At 41.3% G+C, this 17150-nt stretch overlaps 1 protein-coding gene across 1 annotated transcript; it reads right to left on the bottom strand.

Moving 5' to 3' along the window:
• Window positions 1–5096: 5096 nt before the first annotated feature.
• Window positions 5097–11163, bottom strand: pbk (PDZ binding kinase). The gene is given in 8 exon segments (XM_071922462.2): window positions 5097–5138; window positions 5141–5331; window positions 6651–6833; window positions 8579–8708; window positions 9601–9770; window positions 9990–10129; window positions 10495–10674; window positions 11087–11163. Coding segments are annotated over 7 exon segments (1029 nt in total). The 5' UTR covers window positions 10668–10674; window positions 11087–11163.
• Window positions 11164–17150: the final 5987 nt, after the last annotated feature.

Genomic DNA, 17150 nt, shown 5'->3' with positions numbered 1-17150 from the left:
CTGGAGACATCCTCAATGTTCTGTTAGCAATGTTGCAGCCGTCAGTTGCTGACAAAATAATCTGTTTCCAGTGTAATCAGAACAACATAAATATATATGTTGACACCTGACTTTGAGTGTAAATTTGTCAGCTGGACTAGTTGCGTTCTATTTCTATTACTTCTCAACACAACACATGCTAATACCAACATATGCAGGGATGTAGTGGAGGGTAATCCAGGTCGCACCTTTTATTTGCAGAAGAGACTTTACCCAAATGTTTAGGGTGATGTAAATCTCTATGACCTAAGCTGATATGATACATAATAGGAAGAAGAATCAAACTGATGCAAATGATGAGGATGAGGTCCTTAAGGGATAAAACACAAATGAATGCTTGAAGATCCCCGACTGGAGGTTATATTTTACCCATCTGTTTATTTGTCATCAGCTGTTATTACAGTCAATTGGACGGGTTTTGATCAAATTCTATTCTTACCAGACTGAAATGTAAACTTTACTGAAATCCCATAATACTAACCTATAGTTTGGAGTTGGAGCAAGATGACACCTAGTATGAGTCGGAGGGACGCACAACCAGAGGGCATCTGAAGATGTGACTACATGTCAATAGGGGGTAAATGTGTCTAAAATCCTATTCATTGTGATTGAATATGTGTTATATAGAGTAAATAGATCTATGCTAATAAAGTTCTTATTGGCCATAATTCATCGGTCCCGCGCGGGCACACACACACACACACAAGTGCGTGTGTGTCCAGCCCCTATGAATCGCACCCTAGCCTGGTGTCCAGCCCCTATGAATCGCAGTCTTCAGCACTCTTTGAATTTGCATGGCGATTCATTAGAAATGAGCCCCTAGTGGGCGATTCATTAGGCCATATTCATAGGTTGATATGTTAATGGTATCCTACATTATTACATTATCCAATATTTAAAAGTAGTCATTAAAGTTCTGAAATCCCTCGCAACCGTGTCCAAAACATAAGTCATTCGGCTCTGAGACTGAGAAGGAAACCTCTGAGAAATTTCACAGCTCTTTGACAATTTTTCAACGTTTTTTTCAACAATTTTCAACGTTTTTTCAATGTTTCTTCAGTTTTCTTACATTTTTGATAACTTTTTCAACAATTTTCAACGTTTTTTCAACAATTTTCAACGTTTTTTCGGCGATATTCAACACTTTTTCGACATTCGACTTTCTTAAAGTTTTTGACGTTTTTTCAACGATTTTCAAAGTTTTCTGACGATTTTCAACGTTTTTTCAACGTTTCTTCAGTTTTCTTACATTTTTCGACGATTTTCAATGTTTTTTCAACGTTTCTTCGCCTTTCTTCAGTTTTCTTACATTTTTCATAACTTTTTCAACAATTTTCATTTTTTTTGGCGATATTCAACGTTTTTCGACATTCTTCGACTTTCATTTTTTTTTATGTTCACCATTCATCATTTTTCACACGTGATTTGTGGAGTATCCTCCATCGTGACAAATGAAAAAACATACAATTTAAAATCATACATACAGCTTTTCTCTGGGTAACAAGTTGCAATGTAAGAGCGTTGAAATATCCTTGGGAAATGTTTCCTTACAACATTGCTGTAAACCAGTGGTTCTCAACCTGGGGGTCGGGAACCCCCAGGGGGTTGCGAGATCATTTTGGGGAGTTGCAAGATGATTTATGGGATTGGGAAAAAAACATGTTTATTATCATGTCTAATTTTTCAGATGTTTCTCTAATTTTTGCTTTTCTCTTGTTAAATAATGAATAGTTTTTTTAATTAACCAAATGGAACAACCTGGAAAGGGGAAATCATTTTTTGGGTGAACTGTTCATCACTCTGCAGCCTGTTGCGACCCCCCAAGGGGTCACGAGCCAGAAGGTTGAGAACCATTGTTGTAAACAAAGTTGCCCAGCGCGTCACAGAACTTTCTGTACCACTGCTGACCCGTCCCTTCATTCTCTCCTTCAATCTATTAGGCTCTCGAAAGGAGGAGGAGGGAGGGCGAGCAGGAGGGGAACCTGCGAGCGCTCAAGGAGCCCCCGGAGGACAGGTTTCTCCGCAACACCGCAGTCCTGCTGGACTGCCGGCCTCGCCCCCGGTCCTTCTCCCCAGACCGGGAAACGTGCCTGAACGGCGGCTCGCAGACCAGAGACGAGCCCCTGCTGATCCACGGCCGCACCGCAGAGCAGTACCAGCAGATTTACCACACGGCCGTGGATCCCATGCTGCACTTCTCCTCCGGCCGGCCTCGCCCCTACACCCTGCAGCTGGGTCGTAAGGTCAAGCAGCGCCTGTGGGAGGCCCTGTCCTTTGGCCTGGGAGGACGGCAGGAGCCGGACATCGAGCTCGATGTCAGAAAGAGGGCCAGGCACTAATCTAGGCTGCTAGACTATCTTTGGGCATCGGTACATTGTTTCATCTTAGTTTTATATTAAATAGTACGGTAAAATATAGATCAAATTATTATCAACTAATTCATTTACAAATTCTCAAACGTATACTTCCGTAAAAGTAGGGATAACTCATTTGTGGATACTCACCCTAACAAAACATTTAAATATTAGATGACAGTAAAATTAAATGAAATTATATTAAATTAAAAGATGAAACTTTATTGATGCCCATGGGGAAATTAGGTCTTTGGCAGCAAGAGTAATAGGTTCAAGATGTTAATAAAAGCTAAAAAGAAACAAGCATATAAAAGAAGAATATTACATAATAAAAAAAAAAGTTTAAAAAAATGAATTTACAAAAAATTGCGCGTGGTTTGAGTGACCCTTGACCCCTGAAAGCTGGCCTTAGCGTCTGGCGGGGCCAGCAGGGCCAGCAGGGCCTCAGGTACGCCCAGGGCCATCAGCAGTGTCCATCTGTAAATAGTTTGTTTTACCACTGCTGTGACACAGTTCACAGGTTTGGGGCGGTTTGGAACTGTACCATCTCCTCGATGTGTTTGTAGATGTTGTGTTTTTGTCAGGAATTTGTTAGGAATTATTGTAGTTATTGTAGTTGCCATGTTCTTTAATAAAGCCCTCATCACCTTATGCAAAGTGTTTGTTTTTTCCATTTATTTTATCACTGTGTGGGATACTTTGACATGACCTGTTTGAAAAATGATTGATATGGTTTACACACTTTATTTAAATAGGCCAGACCTGCCAACATTGGACTTTTTTTTTTTTTAGCAGTACATTGTCACAACTTGCATCGTGACTCACGACAAAACACAAGTACAGTCCGACTGACTAAAATATGTTATCAAGCAAAGCAATAGAGTGAGCTATGCATATACCTACAGTATAAAGACATGTTATACTTGTGGAGACCAACATCAGCTGACCTCTGACCTGGGCCTTGCCCAGTCCAGTGCCATACAGTGGTTTGTACTCCTCATTGTGTACTAAGTACTTATCCATGTATTTTCAATTTTCAAGCAGATATTGCTGTTTTCTATTTGATTTGAGATCACATGTCATATTAGAGTGTGCATAAGTCATTCCCTCAACCTCTCTATTTTACATACAGGCCAGATGAACCTAGCAGTAACAACAACAACACAGAACACACTTGCTAACCTATCCAGTTACCTGTAGCTCCTTGGTGAATCCCCACAGGCTGCTAAGGCACAAGACAACTGCCTGCATGGAATAAACACCAGTCTGCTGCCAGTTTGACACAGCGGGACGGATCAAAGGATCATTTTCGCACAGCTGCATGTCACATTTTCATAATGGTACACAAAATGCGTGCGTTTGCACTACAGTAACAGTGTGGTAGACTGTACTATTAAAGATAAAAAAGAAAAACAGGGCAGCCTTGGCTTTTAGTCTCCTACCGGTGCATCCGAGTATACAGATACACATTGAGCTCACTTTTAGAGGAAGGCTAATAATTACACACAGTATATATTTATTTCACATGGAAAATCTACAGAAATGCAGTGTGTTATTGATAGAAACATAAAAATACACATACAAAGAACTTGAAGGATAACAGACGATGAGCCAAATGCCGCTTTTCCACCGCATGGTACCGGCTCAACTCGACTCGACTCTACTCGCCTTTTTTGGTTTTCCATTGGGCAAACCAAAAAAAGTACCAGGTACCAGGTAATATGGTTCCTGGTACCTGGTACTTTTTTTGGTAGCACCTCCGTCGAGATTCCAAGCAAGCTGAGGCGATACCAAAAGGTGACGTGAAAACACTGCAGACTGCTGATTGGTCTGAGAGAATCGTCATCATTGCCGGCAGCGATAGCGGGGATTTTAAAGCAGGCTAAAAGCTGTTGTAATTTTGTCTCTACGACTGTTAATATGTCACTTTATTAAGTTTTAATATTTTTTCAGGCGAGAAAGTAACCATGTAGATTCCCAATATGTGGTCAGTTTATCCAAATAACGCCTGTTTGTAAATCTGCTGCAACGTTTTCGGAGACCGTCTGCCTCATAGTCCGCCATTCCGCAGTCTGAAGAGACGCAGTGCGTTTTGGGGCGGTTGAGTAGCCTATGTCCTGTAAACTCACGCCGCATACTCAGAAATTCTTGCTAATCTAGTATACATCTGGGCATTGAGGGGGTACTATCTGCAGTGGAAAACCAAGTAATACTACCAAAAGCGAGTCGAGTCGGTACCATGCGGTGGAAAAGCGGCTAAAGTCATATGAACATATACAATAAACAGGATAGTAATGTGCTATTGAAAGTGACAGAACAGAAACAGATGTATGATTAAGATTACAGTAACTACAGTGAACTTCTGTGGCTCATTTATGCTGCCAAGTCAACTGACATTTTCATTGAGGTGGTGTTTCCACATCTGGACAGCAAAAATTCAAGGTCAGGGCCAGGTTTCCCAGAACACTTCTATCGCCTTCAAGTCCTTACTTGGCTAAGCTGCGGTCATTTCCTCTTCTAAAACCAGTACAAGATAAAAAACTAAGAGGTAATGAAGAAAAACAGAGAAGGAATGTGAAATATTGAATGAATCCCTGAAAAATCCCTTGACAACTTTCATTAAAGATTGGAAACAGATGAGCTTGCCGCTGTAAAAGAAAAGAAAACCTCCTTAACTAGCATGTGGAGAGCCGGGTGTGCACCTCAGTCGGTGACGATGACCTCGCAGGGCGTCGGCTCCGGGGGGGGGCGTTGCTCTCCAGGACCTGGACGATCTGGGCGGCCGAGGGTCTCCTCTTGGGGTCCTCCTCTGTGCACAGGCAGAAGAGCTCAGCCATCTTGCGGTAGGCGTCGCCCAGAGCGGTGGCGTCCAGCGGCGGCCTCGTCCCCAGCCGCTCGTAGTAGGCGTCCTCGTCGAAGCTCTCCTCCAACGAATCATCTGGGGTTTCAAGATTCAAACACACTATGACATGTAAGCTCCCACCTGTTGGTTGCTTGTAGGGTTTGACTGATACGGGTTTTCGAAGGCTAATTGGAGATGCTGATATTTAGTGCCTATCTTCAATATCTTTAAATATGACCATTTTCATGCCAGAAAATAAGAATAAAAAAAAGTTATTCTTATCAGGGTTGAAAAGTCTCTGAATCAGCATTAAACCATCATGGGACACTAAAATGATACTAATGAAACAGTTTCAGGTGGGTCAGCAGCTCCTTAAGGCAGAGTGAGGCAGGTTTCACTGCAGGTTTTACACACTGTTGAGTAAAATCCTCCCACAACACACTGGAAGGATTTCTCTGGTCAGACATCTGATATAAAAATAATAATAAAAACATATTGACTAGCTGTGGTTAGGGAGGAAGCTCTATCATACTGGAGCTGAACGACTGACCAATATCCAATTTAAAAAAGTGCCAATATTGCACCAATATGTCAGCAAACTGATATATTTGTCTAACCCTGCTTGTTTGTAGAGCTGGTAGTTATGCTTATTCTGCTGTTGCACTCGTTCAAACACAAGCTAAATGGCTATAACCTTTATGTAAATATATGCTGGTAATTGCTTCAACTCTCACTAAAATCAATTTCCCCATTAGGACCCAATGGTAAGAACACAGAAACCAGAAACAAACTTGACGTATCCTTGGACAATGCAGCTGAGCAAAGAGGCATATTGTTTATCTGTTAATTACACCGCTTATTTTGAACTGTAGCATGCCCATACTGTATTTTATCAGTTTTACAGAGGGAGGTGGGGGTAATGTAATCATTACCAGAGCATGTCTGTAATCTTTACACACCAGCAGCAGTAAAAAATCCCTGCCTCTTTCTCCTCCTGTAAAATGCACAGTAAAAAATAATCTGGGGTAAATCCCGTCCCATCTGAATTAACATCCCTGAGGTTGTTGTGAGGTAGTGAAATGACAATGTTTTTTTTTAGGACTTTGTCATTTTACTACAACAAACAACAATAGAGACGTCAAGATCAGACCCAAAGTCTCAACTCTGGTCCTTGTCTTCGCTCTTGCAGCCACACTGTATCGTTACTGTTGGAGCACAACAACGTCAACTGCAGGAATTACGCATGATGTCTGGTACATTTTTGGTGTGAAGACACGGCACAAATGGAGTAGATTCCATTCCTCTTATCTATCAACATGACAGATGACAACTTTACACGCATCGTCCTGAAAGCTAATCCCGTCCGAACAGGGCTTGTCATTTTAAAATACTCCTGCGACCATAGAGCATCTCACCTTCATCCTCGTCCTCCTCGTCCTCCAGCATCTCCAGGTGAGGCATGGCCAGTGTCATCATCTCCCACAGAGTCAGGCCGTAGGCGAAGATGTCGGCCTTGTCGGTGATCTCCCCTCCCTCCTCCAGAGCCTCCTTGGGCTTCCACGGCTCCGTGCCGATGTAGTCCGCCTTGGGGTCCGACACTGGGGATGGAAAACAGAAAAAATAAGGCCCTGTTAACGAATCTCAAATTAGACCGGACAGTCATTTCATTACAATGTCAACATTTCATTTGTCTGTGTCAACAACACCGTCGCCAAGATTCAAATTCCTATTCAAAAGCAAAGCTCGTGGGCCTTTTTAAAACTCAAACAAATCAAGATTAATTTGTTTACATGTAATTTAAATCAAACCAAAAATGGGAGAGGAGCCCACCGGTGGACAACATGTATGCATAACAAGAAGTTTAAAAAGAGTAAAGCTGAACAATTGATGTGTTTGTGTATGGGCAGAGAAACAAAGTAACTCGACTGTTGTAAACAGTGGTATCCGCCTCAATGTCCCTGCCAATTCTGTGTGTCTCCATCTATAATTAATCCCACTTGTACACACATACACACACACACACACACACACACACACACACACACACACACATATATATATACAAACTAGGGCTAGACCAATACATGTATATTGGTTTGCTGATACAGGGCTTTTATTAGAAATGGGATATCAGTCAGTTCACCTCTGATATGATGGATATGATGCATTCAACAATGCTACTCTGGTTGTCTGTTGGAAGCCCTTCACATGAATTGATTCTAATGAGACATTTTGATCACATGCCACACAAATATACATGAATGAATATTTTATTATTATTATTATTATTAGTCGTTGTACTAATAGTAATGGAGGGTTTTAGTGTCCTATTTGAGAGGGTTTTCCTCCAAATACCAACCCACACTGTCAAGAAGCACTGGGTACTTGGAATTTTCTGGCGTGAAAAGAGTCAGATTTAAATATATTCACAGTCAGTCCTAACATATCGGTACCAGCCTTGAAAATCACACGTCCTCCCACTTCTTATTCTCATCAAGTGGAACTCAAAAAGGTCACAGTAGGCGCACAAAGTTTTTCTTCTGGCTTCAGACGATTTAATCAGTTTTGTCAACATGAACAGCTCTCTCCCAAAGCTACACGCCACAGAATTAAGACACCAAGTGAAACAATGTGGATTGGAAATGCGTTTGAGACTGACTTTGTGAATTCACAGGATGTTTGAGTGCTTACAGGAAAATGTACTCATATGTCAACAAAATCACCTTAGGTAGTCTTGCAGTATACCACAGAGAAAGTCTCCAATTCATAATAATTCATTTACCATGCAGCAGGTCCAGAAAGTGTTTGCTTTGTGCCTTCTGTTTCTGGCTTTCATGGTTCCTACACTATTTCTATTTCAAAATTCCATTCGTTTTCCAGACCTTGAAGCTGCACTAGGCAATACTGTTACGTCAAAATCCAGCTGTCTTATCAGCCTAAGTCACAGTGGTGCTACAACAGAGAGGAGCGTCCCATTCCCACTAACTGAGATGTTGTAGATTCAACCCATTTCCCCAAATTTAATTCTGGTGTCAGTTTGGTCACTGGTGGGAAACTTCTCCAGACAGAAAGTGACAAATCCAAACTAAAGAGTGAAATAGAAAAGGTCTTCTAAATAGCATTGAGCAGTGCTCTGTCCAGTGAAAGCTGGACTCACCCACAATGGCTGAAGCTCTTCACCACCTCCACCACACACTAAGAAGACATTTAGTTTACCGACTTTACCGAATTTCTGGGTAATGAAGTCCTATAATAGGCCAATTTTTATAATGTCATGTCCATGGAGTTTAGACTCTTTGCCTGGAGACTCATCGTGCATGCCATGATTGACAGCCTTCTCTACCTCTCATATTCTCATCCAGCGGGAGAGACACGCCCACATCACAGATCTTGACGGTCTCGAAGTCGCCCTTGATGACCACGTTACACGACTTCATGTCGCCGTGCAGCAGCTTCCTCTCGTTGTGAAGGTACTGGAGGGACCAACAAAGAAAACATGCGTGACGTTCATGTCTAAACAACGTCCCTCTGAGTTTATTTTGTTCTGACATACGATCCTCAATTCTAAAATAAAATTAGAAGATGGTTGATGTTGAGAGGAGAGACAATAGAGTCATCTGGGATAGAGAAAACCACTGACATACTGAATTTGTCTTTCTCTGTTGTTTCTCAAGTGTATTTTATCCTAATTATATTATGACTCTAAAATAACTCCCTTTTTGTTGGAGGATGAATCCATATGGGTTTTATGTACATATCATCTACATATGCTATAAAGCTGTTTTTGAATATCATGACTATGACCCCGTTTCCACGTGCATTAACATGAGTCCTGGATGATGGGATTGTTATCAAGTAGAGCAAAAACACACAATCCAGGTGTAAATGCACCTGATAAGCATTGAAGATCTGATCAGCCAAACCACCTCTGGAGGTGGTAAGACACACATTTAGCCTCATTAACAACAAACTATAAATGCAATGTGACCCCAGTCCACATATAGCAACTATGTAAACAGAAATAAAGTTCTGCACATGGATTCAACCTGCAAACACATGCCAATCAAACAGGTGGCAGAACAGCTCAGATAGTAACATACTTGTCAACAATGGATTGTCAGGATACTGGTGGATGGTTAACAAGGAAGATGAGGTGTTTACTGTCAATTTTAAATGGAGGTAAACTGAGGAAGTGATGTACACAATCTGTGTTTTGGCAAGGGAAAGAGAAATCCAATTTCAATGTGTATACCAGGGATGTATTTTAATGCCAGGTGTACATGTAATCTACTTAAAATCATATCCAAACACAATCCAGATATGAGATTCATGTTAATACCAGGTAAAGAGGGTCCTATTATTTACCTGCAGGCCTCGAGCCACATGCAGCGCCACCTTCTCTATGTTGGCGGGAGGGAAAGCCTTGAGGCCGTCCCCTCTCCTCTTCTCTATCAGGTCGTTGAGTGACTGCTCTCCTCCATACTCCATGGCCAGACACTTGGAGCCATCTTTGGCCGTGGTGAAGGCGCGGAAACCTGGTGGTTAAGACAAGGATGGATAGAACGACAAGAGGAATTCAACACAGAATGACATCTAGGACAGTATTAACATGGCATCACGGCAGATTAATCAGACAGAATGACCCTGACCCTGCCATATTACAGATTAGGAATCTCATGAAGGGGCGCGGCTGGTACTACAAATTGACTATTACACTGTATAAAGGTTCAAGGGTTCAAGCCGTCTTGTCTCACCAACAATGTTTGGGTGCTGGATTCCCTTCAGGATCTTTGCCTCCTCGTTGAGTCGGTTCTGGTAAACCTTCACCTGCTTGGCAGCACATTTACTGTTGATCTTCTTCACAGCCCAGGGGGATGCGTTCAGCTTACCCGCTCTACAACAAGTTTGTTTAATAATACTTTGTTAAAGTTGTTTGATTTTGACATTATTTATCCAGGGACTTGAACATTCTCTCTTGTAGGGAGAGAACGTCATGAAACTCCATTCAAACATCTGGCAGATAAATGTAGGCTTACTTATTAACACATGTACACACTTCATAGAACATGACTTCAGATCTTTTACAAATGCTTAGGGTCCAGTCTTCAATTCGGCATGCATTCAGTAGTTACACTAAGCAACATTTATTTCAATAATATTTCAACACACTTTGACAGATGGAGCCATTCTGTCCATACAAGAGAGACCGGACTGTAAGAGGTTAGGGAGAGAAGAGGGAGAGGTGAAGTGTAAATCTACCTGTTCATGAGATAAACGTTCACTCCAGTCCCACAGCCAAGCTTCTTCATAAAAGGCGAGGCCGGGATTTTAACGGGGGTCCCGCCGTGGCTTCCAGACGGAGAGCTCCTCACCCGGACGGGTTTAGGGGTCTTAAACGTGCCCTCGTCGCTAAGTGTGGCTGGAGAATCCATTCTTTCACTGAAAATTTCAGAGGGAGACACAGAATGGGAAGACACAGAACGGGATATAGTAAATGGCTTCCAACTAGTCCCGACACCGAGCTGGGCTAACTTAGTGTTGAGTGAAGTGCTTCAAAGCAACGCAAATCTAAGTAGTCTTGCCAGCGTTTGGCAGTTATAGCAACGATGCAAAATTCAACAAGAACTTACATTAGCCAGCCAATTCACCAAAAGCGTAACGTTATCTAAGCTTTGCTAACAGAGTTAGCTAACGTTAGCTAATTTAAACGTTAATCGCTATCTTTAGCGTAACTCAGCTGACTACGAGCGTCTGCAAACTTAATCTACGCGCTAGCATGTCGACGAAGTTCAATGTTACTTATTTGTTTATGCGTGCTTTGAGACAATAGCTCAGTCATCTATCGATTTACCTGCTCTTTTCGTAGTTCTTGAATGAAATTACAACACAACTGCTGCAGTGAATCCGCGCCGAGTTTTCAAACTCATGTTTACGTACCTGACAGTATGTACGGACGCCGCGGAGGAACAAACTGAACGGAGTATCAATGCGGTTGGGATAATACAGGACAGTAATGCACCACATACAGTTCAGTATATTTACATGTATTAAATACTTAATATGACTTTCTAATTGGATACATTGAAAATAGCAGTTAAAGTGACTATATTAAGGTTTTAAAACTGTCTTTTACAAGTGTAATACGGCTTCGTACCAGCAGGGGTCAGTCGCGTTATAGGACAGTTATGCAAAATAAACCTAGGCAATTATGACCGTCTCTTTTTGGGATGCCTCGTGTGTGTGTGTGTGTGTGTGTGTGTGTGTGTGTGTGTGTGTGTGTGTGTGTGTGTCCCCACATTCCTTTTGGCCTGTATTTCCACCTATGATTGCAATCCTACAGAATTGTGTGTGCTCATTTGTTTTGGAGGTTTCTTTGACATTTTATAAGTGCATTACAGGAACCCCTTTATATTAAAGGCATTTTAAACATCATTACATCAATGTCAAATTAATTGTAATACCTTTGTATAATTACCATAAACAAATGAGACCATAGTGGAGATGATTGGCAGCCTGTCTCACACCAGTGGTATCTTTAGTGCTAGTGTTTCTCTAAATTAAAACCACATTTCTCATTATTCCCTTTGTTTCCTGCCACAAAGAGGATCTTTGCTTTGTAGGTCAAAGGTTTTGGCCTTACTTAAGAGGATCAACATGTTGGAAATGATTTTTCCATCTTCCTTTCCACCATCTGCCACTGCCAGAAACTCTGAAAGCTTTAGCTCTGTTTGCTCTGGAAGAACAGCGCCCTCTTCCTGTTTTGTGCCGTAAAGCAATCCAGCAGATTTCCCGCCAAATCCGAATCAGTCGCTCACGATGTAAAACGCAGCATGGAAGCCGGTAGAGTCTGCAAATTTTTTTGCCGATGGTTACATTTCATTGCTAACCTTGTGCCAGCTTCAGTGTTTTGTTATCATCCACACGCCTGGTTTTCTGGCTTGTGTGAACTTATGATGTGTTCATCAGATGGGAGACACACACACACACCCCTGCTTCCTTCTGGCTATGCGTTCATGTGGTTGAAAAAGTGGGTAATCCTGTAATAGAAAGTGGCGGTGATTATATGTGAGAGAGTATGAGTGTGGGTGACTTTGAGCACAGATTTGTGGTATTTCAATTATTGTGTTTGCCTCTTCTGTTCTCTTTTTTTCCCTTTCTTATTTTTAAATGTCAGGCGCTTGTCTGAAAGAATTTCCTCGTCGTGGATGGTAAAGCTGACCTCCACCTTTCACCATCCCACTTTTTGTTTCATCTACTTCAGCGTCCAGCAGATGGTCCCGTTCTGGACGCCTCATTGTACGGGAGGGATAACCGTTTCATTATGAGGAAGAGGAATGGGAATGTGGTTCGATGACAAATGGATGTGGATGGGAAGACTGGGACTATTGCTCTCTCTCTCTCTCCCCGGTCCTCGTTCGCCTGAAGGGAAATGAGCTAATGTTTTGTGGGCTCCGCTGCCACATGTTGTGGCAGGCCTTTATAGAATGAGGGGTGGGTTACTCTCTGGTCAGACCACAAAGAACCAGAGAGAGAGAGGGAGAGGGAGAGAGAGGGTGGGGTGACGACTGCCCAGCCTTAGTTATTGTCATAGTCAACTGAAGAACAAATACATCATTCCACGCTTGATTTCAATTACAAAAATAAGTGGAATATACTGTAAGTCTATAAGGTCATTTTTCATTTACTTGCAGGTTTATGCTCTATGACTATTTTTGAGTGTTGAACTATGGAAAGGGCAGTCTGTGTTAATATGTGGCATGTTGTTCTGACTGCAACATGTTCTGCTCCCCTGCTTGGAAACTTGGTCTAATGAAGGTTTTTTAGTATTTAGTACCATATTCAGGGTATCTGCAGGTTTCAGAAAGCCAAATGTAAGATTTTTTAAGACCTTTTTAATGCACCCTGGAATTGAACTGAAGACCAATTTAAAGAGCAAAAATAAAGAAACAAAGCTGGCAAAACTGAATGTAGCTAATGAAAGTTGTGAAACTATAAATGGGCAGAATAAGAAAAAGGACGATAAGAAATAAATTTTTAAGGGACATGAAGTCCAATTGTGTTTATTAAAACAGATGTAATGGAAACAAAAGCTGTTTGTCATATTGTATTAACCCTGTTCTGTAATAAAAGCAATACTACTGCCGGTCCCATTCACATCTTCATTACCACCTCGAACCTACTTACCACCCCAACTTGAATGTTAAGTATCTCTATCCAATGTCATATTTGTATCCAAATGAAACTTTAAATTATTTTTTTAATTGAATTGAATTTAAAAACAAACCTGCCATTACATGAAAGAAAAACAATTAACACATCTAACATCTGTATTTATGATATTCTAAACTTTTTAAAGCCGTGAATTTAGATAATTTTAAGATTTTTTAATTTATAAATTAATTTTGGACTCCTCTCTCCTGCATGTACAATACCAGAACAAAAACCTCTCTTTTTAGCTAGATCAGTCTTCAAAGCCAGTAAAAAGCCACATTTTAACAAGCACGCTAATAGACTCCAATAGATGGGTTAAGGGGAGGGGAGGGGGAAGGGAGGAGGAGGGGGGAGATCCTTCATATGGAGTTGATGCTGAGCAGAAGTGAACACTAGACCACAAAGAAGAGGGAGTACATGCAAAATAATGGGGCAGAGTATGTATCCCAGTCGTCTAAAGGGCATTTTGGGAAAGCTGCACTTACAGTTTATATGCGCTGATTACTGTAACTTCTTTCTTTCTTTCTTTCTTTCTTTCTATAATAATTAGGCTAACCCTATAGGTCTCTACACTCTGGAAATGGTCCTGACAGGATAAGAAGAGAATGAATAGAGCCAGTACAGTCATAAAGTTAATACTGAATATATTATATGTATAGAGACAGAGTCAAATACCATGCGTGACACATCTTTGCATCGCAGTATGTGCGAACACAAATGTTGTTGTCTGTCTCTATTTGTGTCTACCAATACAGTGGTTGTTTAAGTGGGGTTCGAGGACACTCAGGGGTCCTTGAGGGGGTTCCAGAGGTCTTTGAGGGGGTTCCGGGGGTTCTTGAGGGGGTTCTAGGCGTTCTTGAGGAGGTTCCGATGGTTCTTGAGGGGGTTCCAGGGGTTTTTTAGGGGGTTCCAGGGGTCTATTGAGGGGGTTCTAGAGGTCCTTGAGGGAGTTCTAGAGGTCTTTGAGGGGGTTCTAGAGGTCCTTGAGGGGGTTCCAGGCATTCTTGAGGGGGTTCCAGGGGCCCTTGAGGGGGTTCCAGAGGTCCTTGAGGAGGTTCCTGGGGTTCCAGAGGGGTTCTTGAGGGGTTTCAAGGGGGTTCTTGAGGGGATTCCAGCAAAACGAGGAGTAGTTTAATTTCACTATAATATAATTCAATAGAAATAATCCCAATTAGAGAATGTATAAGGAAGACTATTCTCATCATAGGTTTCATTCTCACCACTGTTATCTCCCCATGTACAGTGTAGACAGTGTAATTCAATACTAAATCAATGGCTAAAATCTTCCCTTATGGGTCACTGGGACTGAATCTGATCAAATGGGAGTCTGTGGCCCTCATCAGTGTTTTTTGTGGGTTCGTGACATGAAAACGTTTGGGAAGCCCTGCACTAACCCATCCATCCATCCAACCATCTGCATGTGTGTTATGGGAGTTCCACCTTACATACCTATGCATTTTACTGTACCCTTTGAAAAATAGCAAAGCCTTACCGTCCGGGAGGATAAGTGAAACCATGTTGACCTGAGTCACACCGGCTTACAGTCTTTGTTCTGACATGTGTGTTGGAGATCAGGTGATTTTCAGCCAATCAATTTCTATATCCGCTTTGCAGCATGTGGAAACATTCATACTTGTAATTGCTGTTCGGAGCTGTCAATCATGGGGCATACATGCACGGTGGTGTGCACACGTGAGCGCTAGTAATGTGCACAACACACACACACACACACACACACACACACACACATCCATGTGGACTTCCTCCCTCTCTCCTCACCTGCTCCGTTGACATCTGAGTTAACAAAGTGTCTGTTTTCAATTCCACTCTCTCTATTCTCCTCAATGTTATCAGGAATAACCAAGTCCACCTGTTTAAACAAATCTACACTTTATTATTTCAACAGTGCATATACAGCATTTAAGTGGTACAAACAAAACATATCAAGTAAAAAGTTTCATGTATTTTTTTTAAGCAAATGTGAAATACTGTATCAAGTATCTTCTTGACATAATCATGTTTGATTTACGCATTTATTTTGCATGATTTATGTTAAGTCCAGGCATAGCCTTTGTAGGTGTTATGACCAGCACAATGTAAAAAAGACATGTATATCTATACAGAACTGCTTAGAGCCATTTCCCCAAAGGAGCATAGTAAAGTCTTTGTAATCCAAATGACGTACCATCAAGTATACATTAAAAACCAATCAGACAACTTAAAAATCAATTCTGGGTAAGAAGTACATATTGAAGTGGTTAAGTGCACTTGAATTATTTTGCCTTGCAATGTGGAGTTCTCACTTTCAAAGGAACGGCATCAGGGTGCCTTGCATCTTCAAAGCAAGGGACCTTTCACATCCAAAGCATTTGAGTTATTTGACCCAATGAGGCCAAAGTATTGATCTGAGGTCAGGGGAACCCATCGCCAATCAGGAAATCACAATTTTATCTTGCTGATATGTGATAGGCTACTATTCCACCAGGAAGGAATACCGGTCAAAATGCATTTAGCTTTGCGAAACGGGTCAAATGGAGGGGACACTGCAAGCCAGTTGTAGGCCTTATTGTGATATTAACTGATAAATTTCTGATGTAGGCCTAATATAATCTAATCTCACTTCTCACAATCCACATATTTACCGTCAGATTAGAGTTTTAGCGTTACAAACATTACTTGGAAGCAGAGCTGCTCTGAAGGCAGAAATAATCTGATTGTTTGAGTTAAATCTTAATGGGCAGAGACAAAGAAGCGCAGTTTTTCTGGCTAAGTAACATTAGACTGAAGCCCAGTGAAAAAAACAAGAGGTAAGAGAGGAGGAAGCTAATATTATGAAGCCTAGCGCTCTGCTGCTAACCGAAATGTAGTCTAGCCAAACTAAATTAGCTAGTTAGCCTAGCTGACCTTCCAAGTTCAAAATAGCCATGTTGTATATAGCCTGTAGCTATCTAGGTAAGCTAGTTAGCTGCTGACCTTTCAAGATCAGACCATTGTCATGAATAAATGTATAAATTGTCATTTATATTTCTTATTTAAATTTTGACCAGAGTTCCTTCTTTTCCACTCAAGTTTGCCAGTTAGCTAACTTGTGCTCCAAAAAACTGTTTGTTTTTTTGCCTCCGCCTATTGAGGTTTAACTCATCCAATACAATTTCTGCCTCCAGAGCAGCTCTGCCTCCAAAAAATGTTTAACAAAAGCTCCAATCTGCGGGTAATGGACTAAGATAATGAGAAGTGAGATCAGCGCAGACCAACCAGAGCAACCACTTGCTAAGTAAACACTGCATTCAGATTGTCAAAAAAGTGACCATTTCCATCCCTTGTGACATTTCCTTTGCTTCTATCATAGACCTTTCTTGATAAGTAAAAGAGGAAATGGAAAAAAGTTCATAAACCATCTCTCTTTAATGGCAGAGACAAGCTTGAAACAGAACAGCAAGGACCACTGCCATATCTTCACAGCTGTATTGTATTATATGGGTCTCTATATTGCTATCAAAACAACCTATTGTTCTACATTGTTTTTTTGTATCATTTGCATTGTACTGATATTGACACTGTCACTGTGGGATACTGTACACTCAGAGGCTTCTAACAAAGATTGTGTACTTCAACTACAACAGAATACATATTTCTACAAAACCTGTGTAAATACATGTCTGTTTTCTGAGAAAATTTTTCAGAGGAATGTCAATCGATAATAT

Source organism: Centroberyx gerrardi, chromosome 18 (genome assembly GCF_048128805.1).
Source record: "Centroberyx gerrardi isolate f3 chromosome 18, fCenGer3.hap1.cur.20231027, whole genome shotgun sequence".
Taxonomy (NCBI): domain Eukaryota; kingdom Metazoa; phylum Chordata; class Actinopteri; order Beryciformes; family Berycidae; genus Centroberyx; species Centroberyx gerrardi.
Note: the sequence above shows the minus strand (reverse complement) of the source record. Positions and strands in the feature narration are given on the sequence as shown.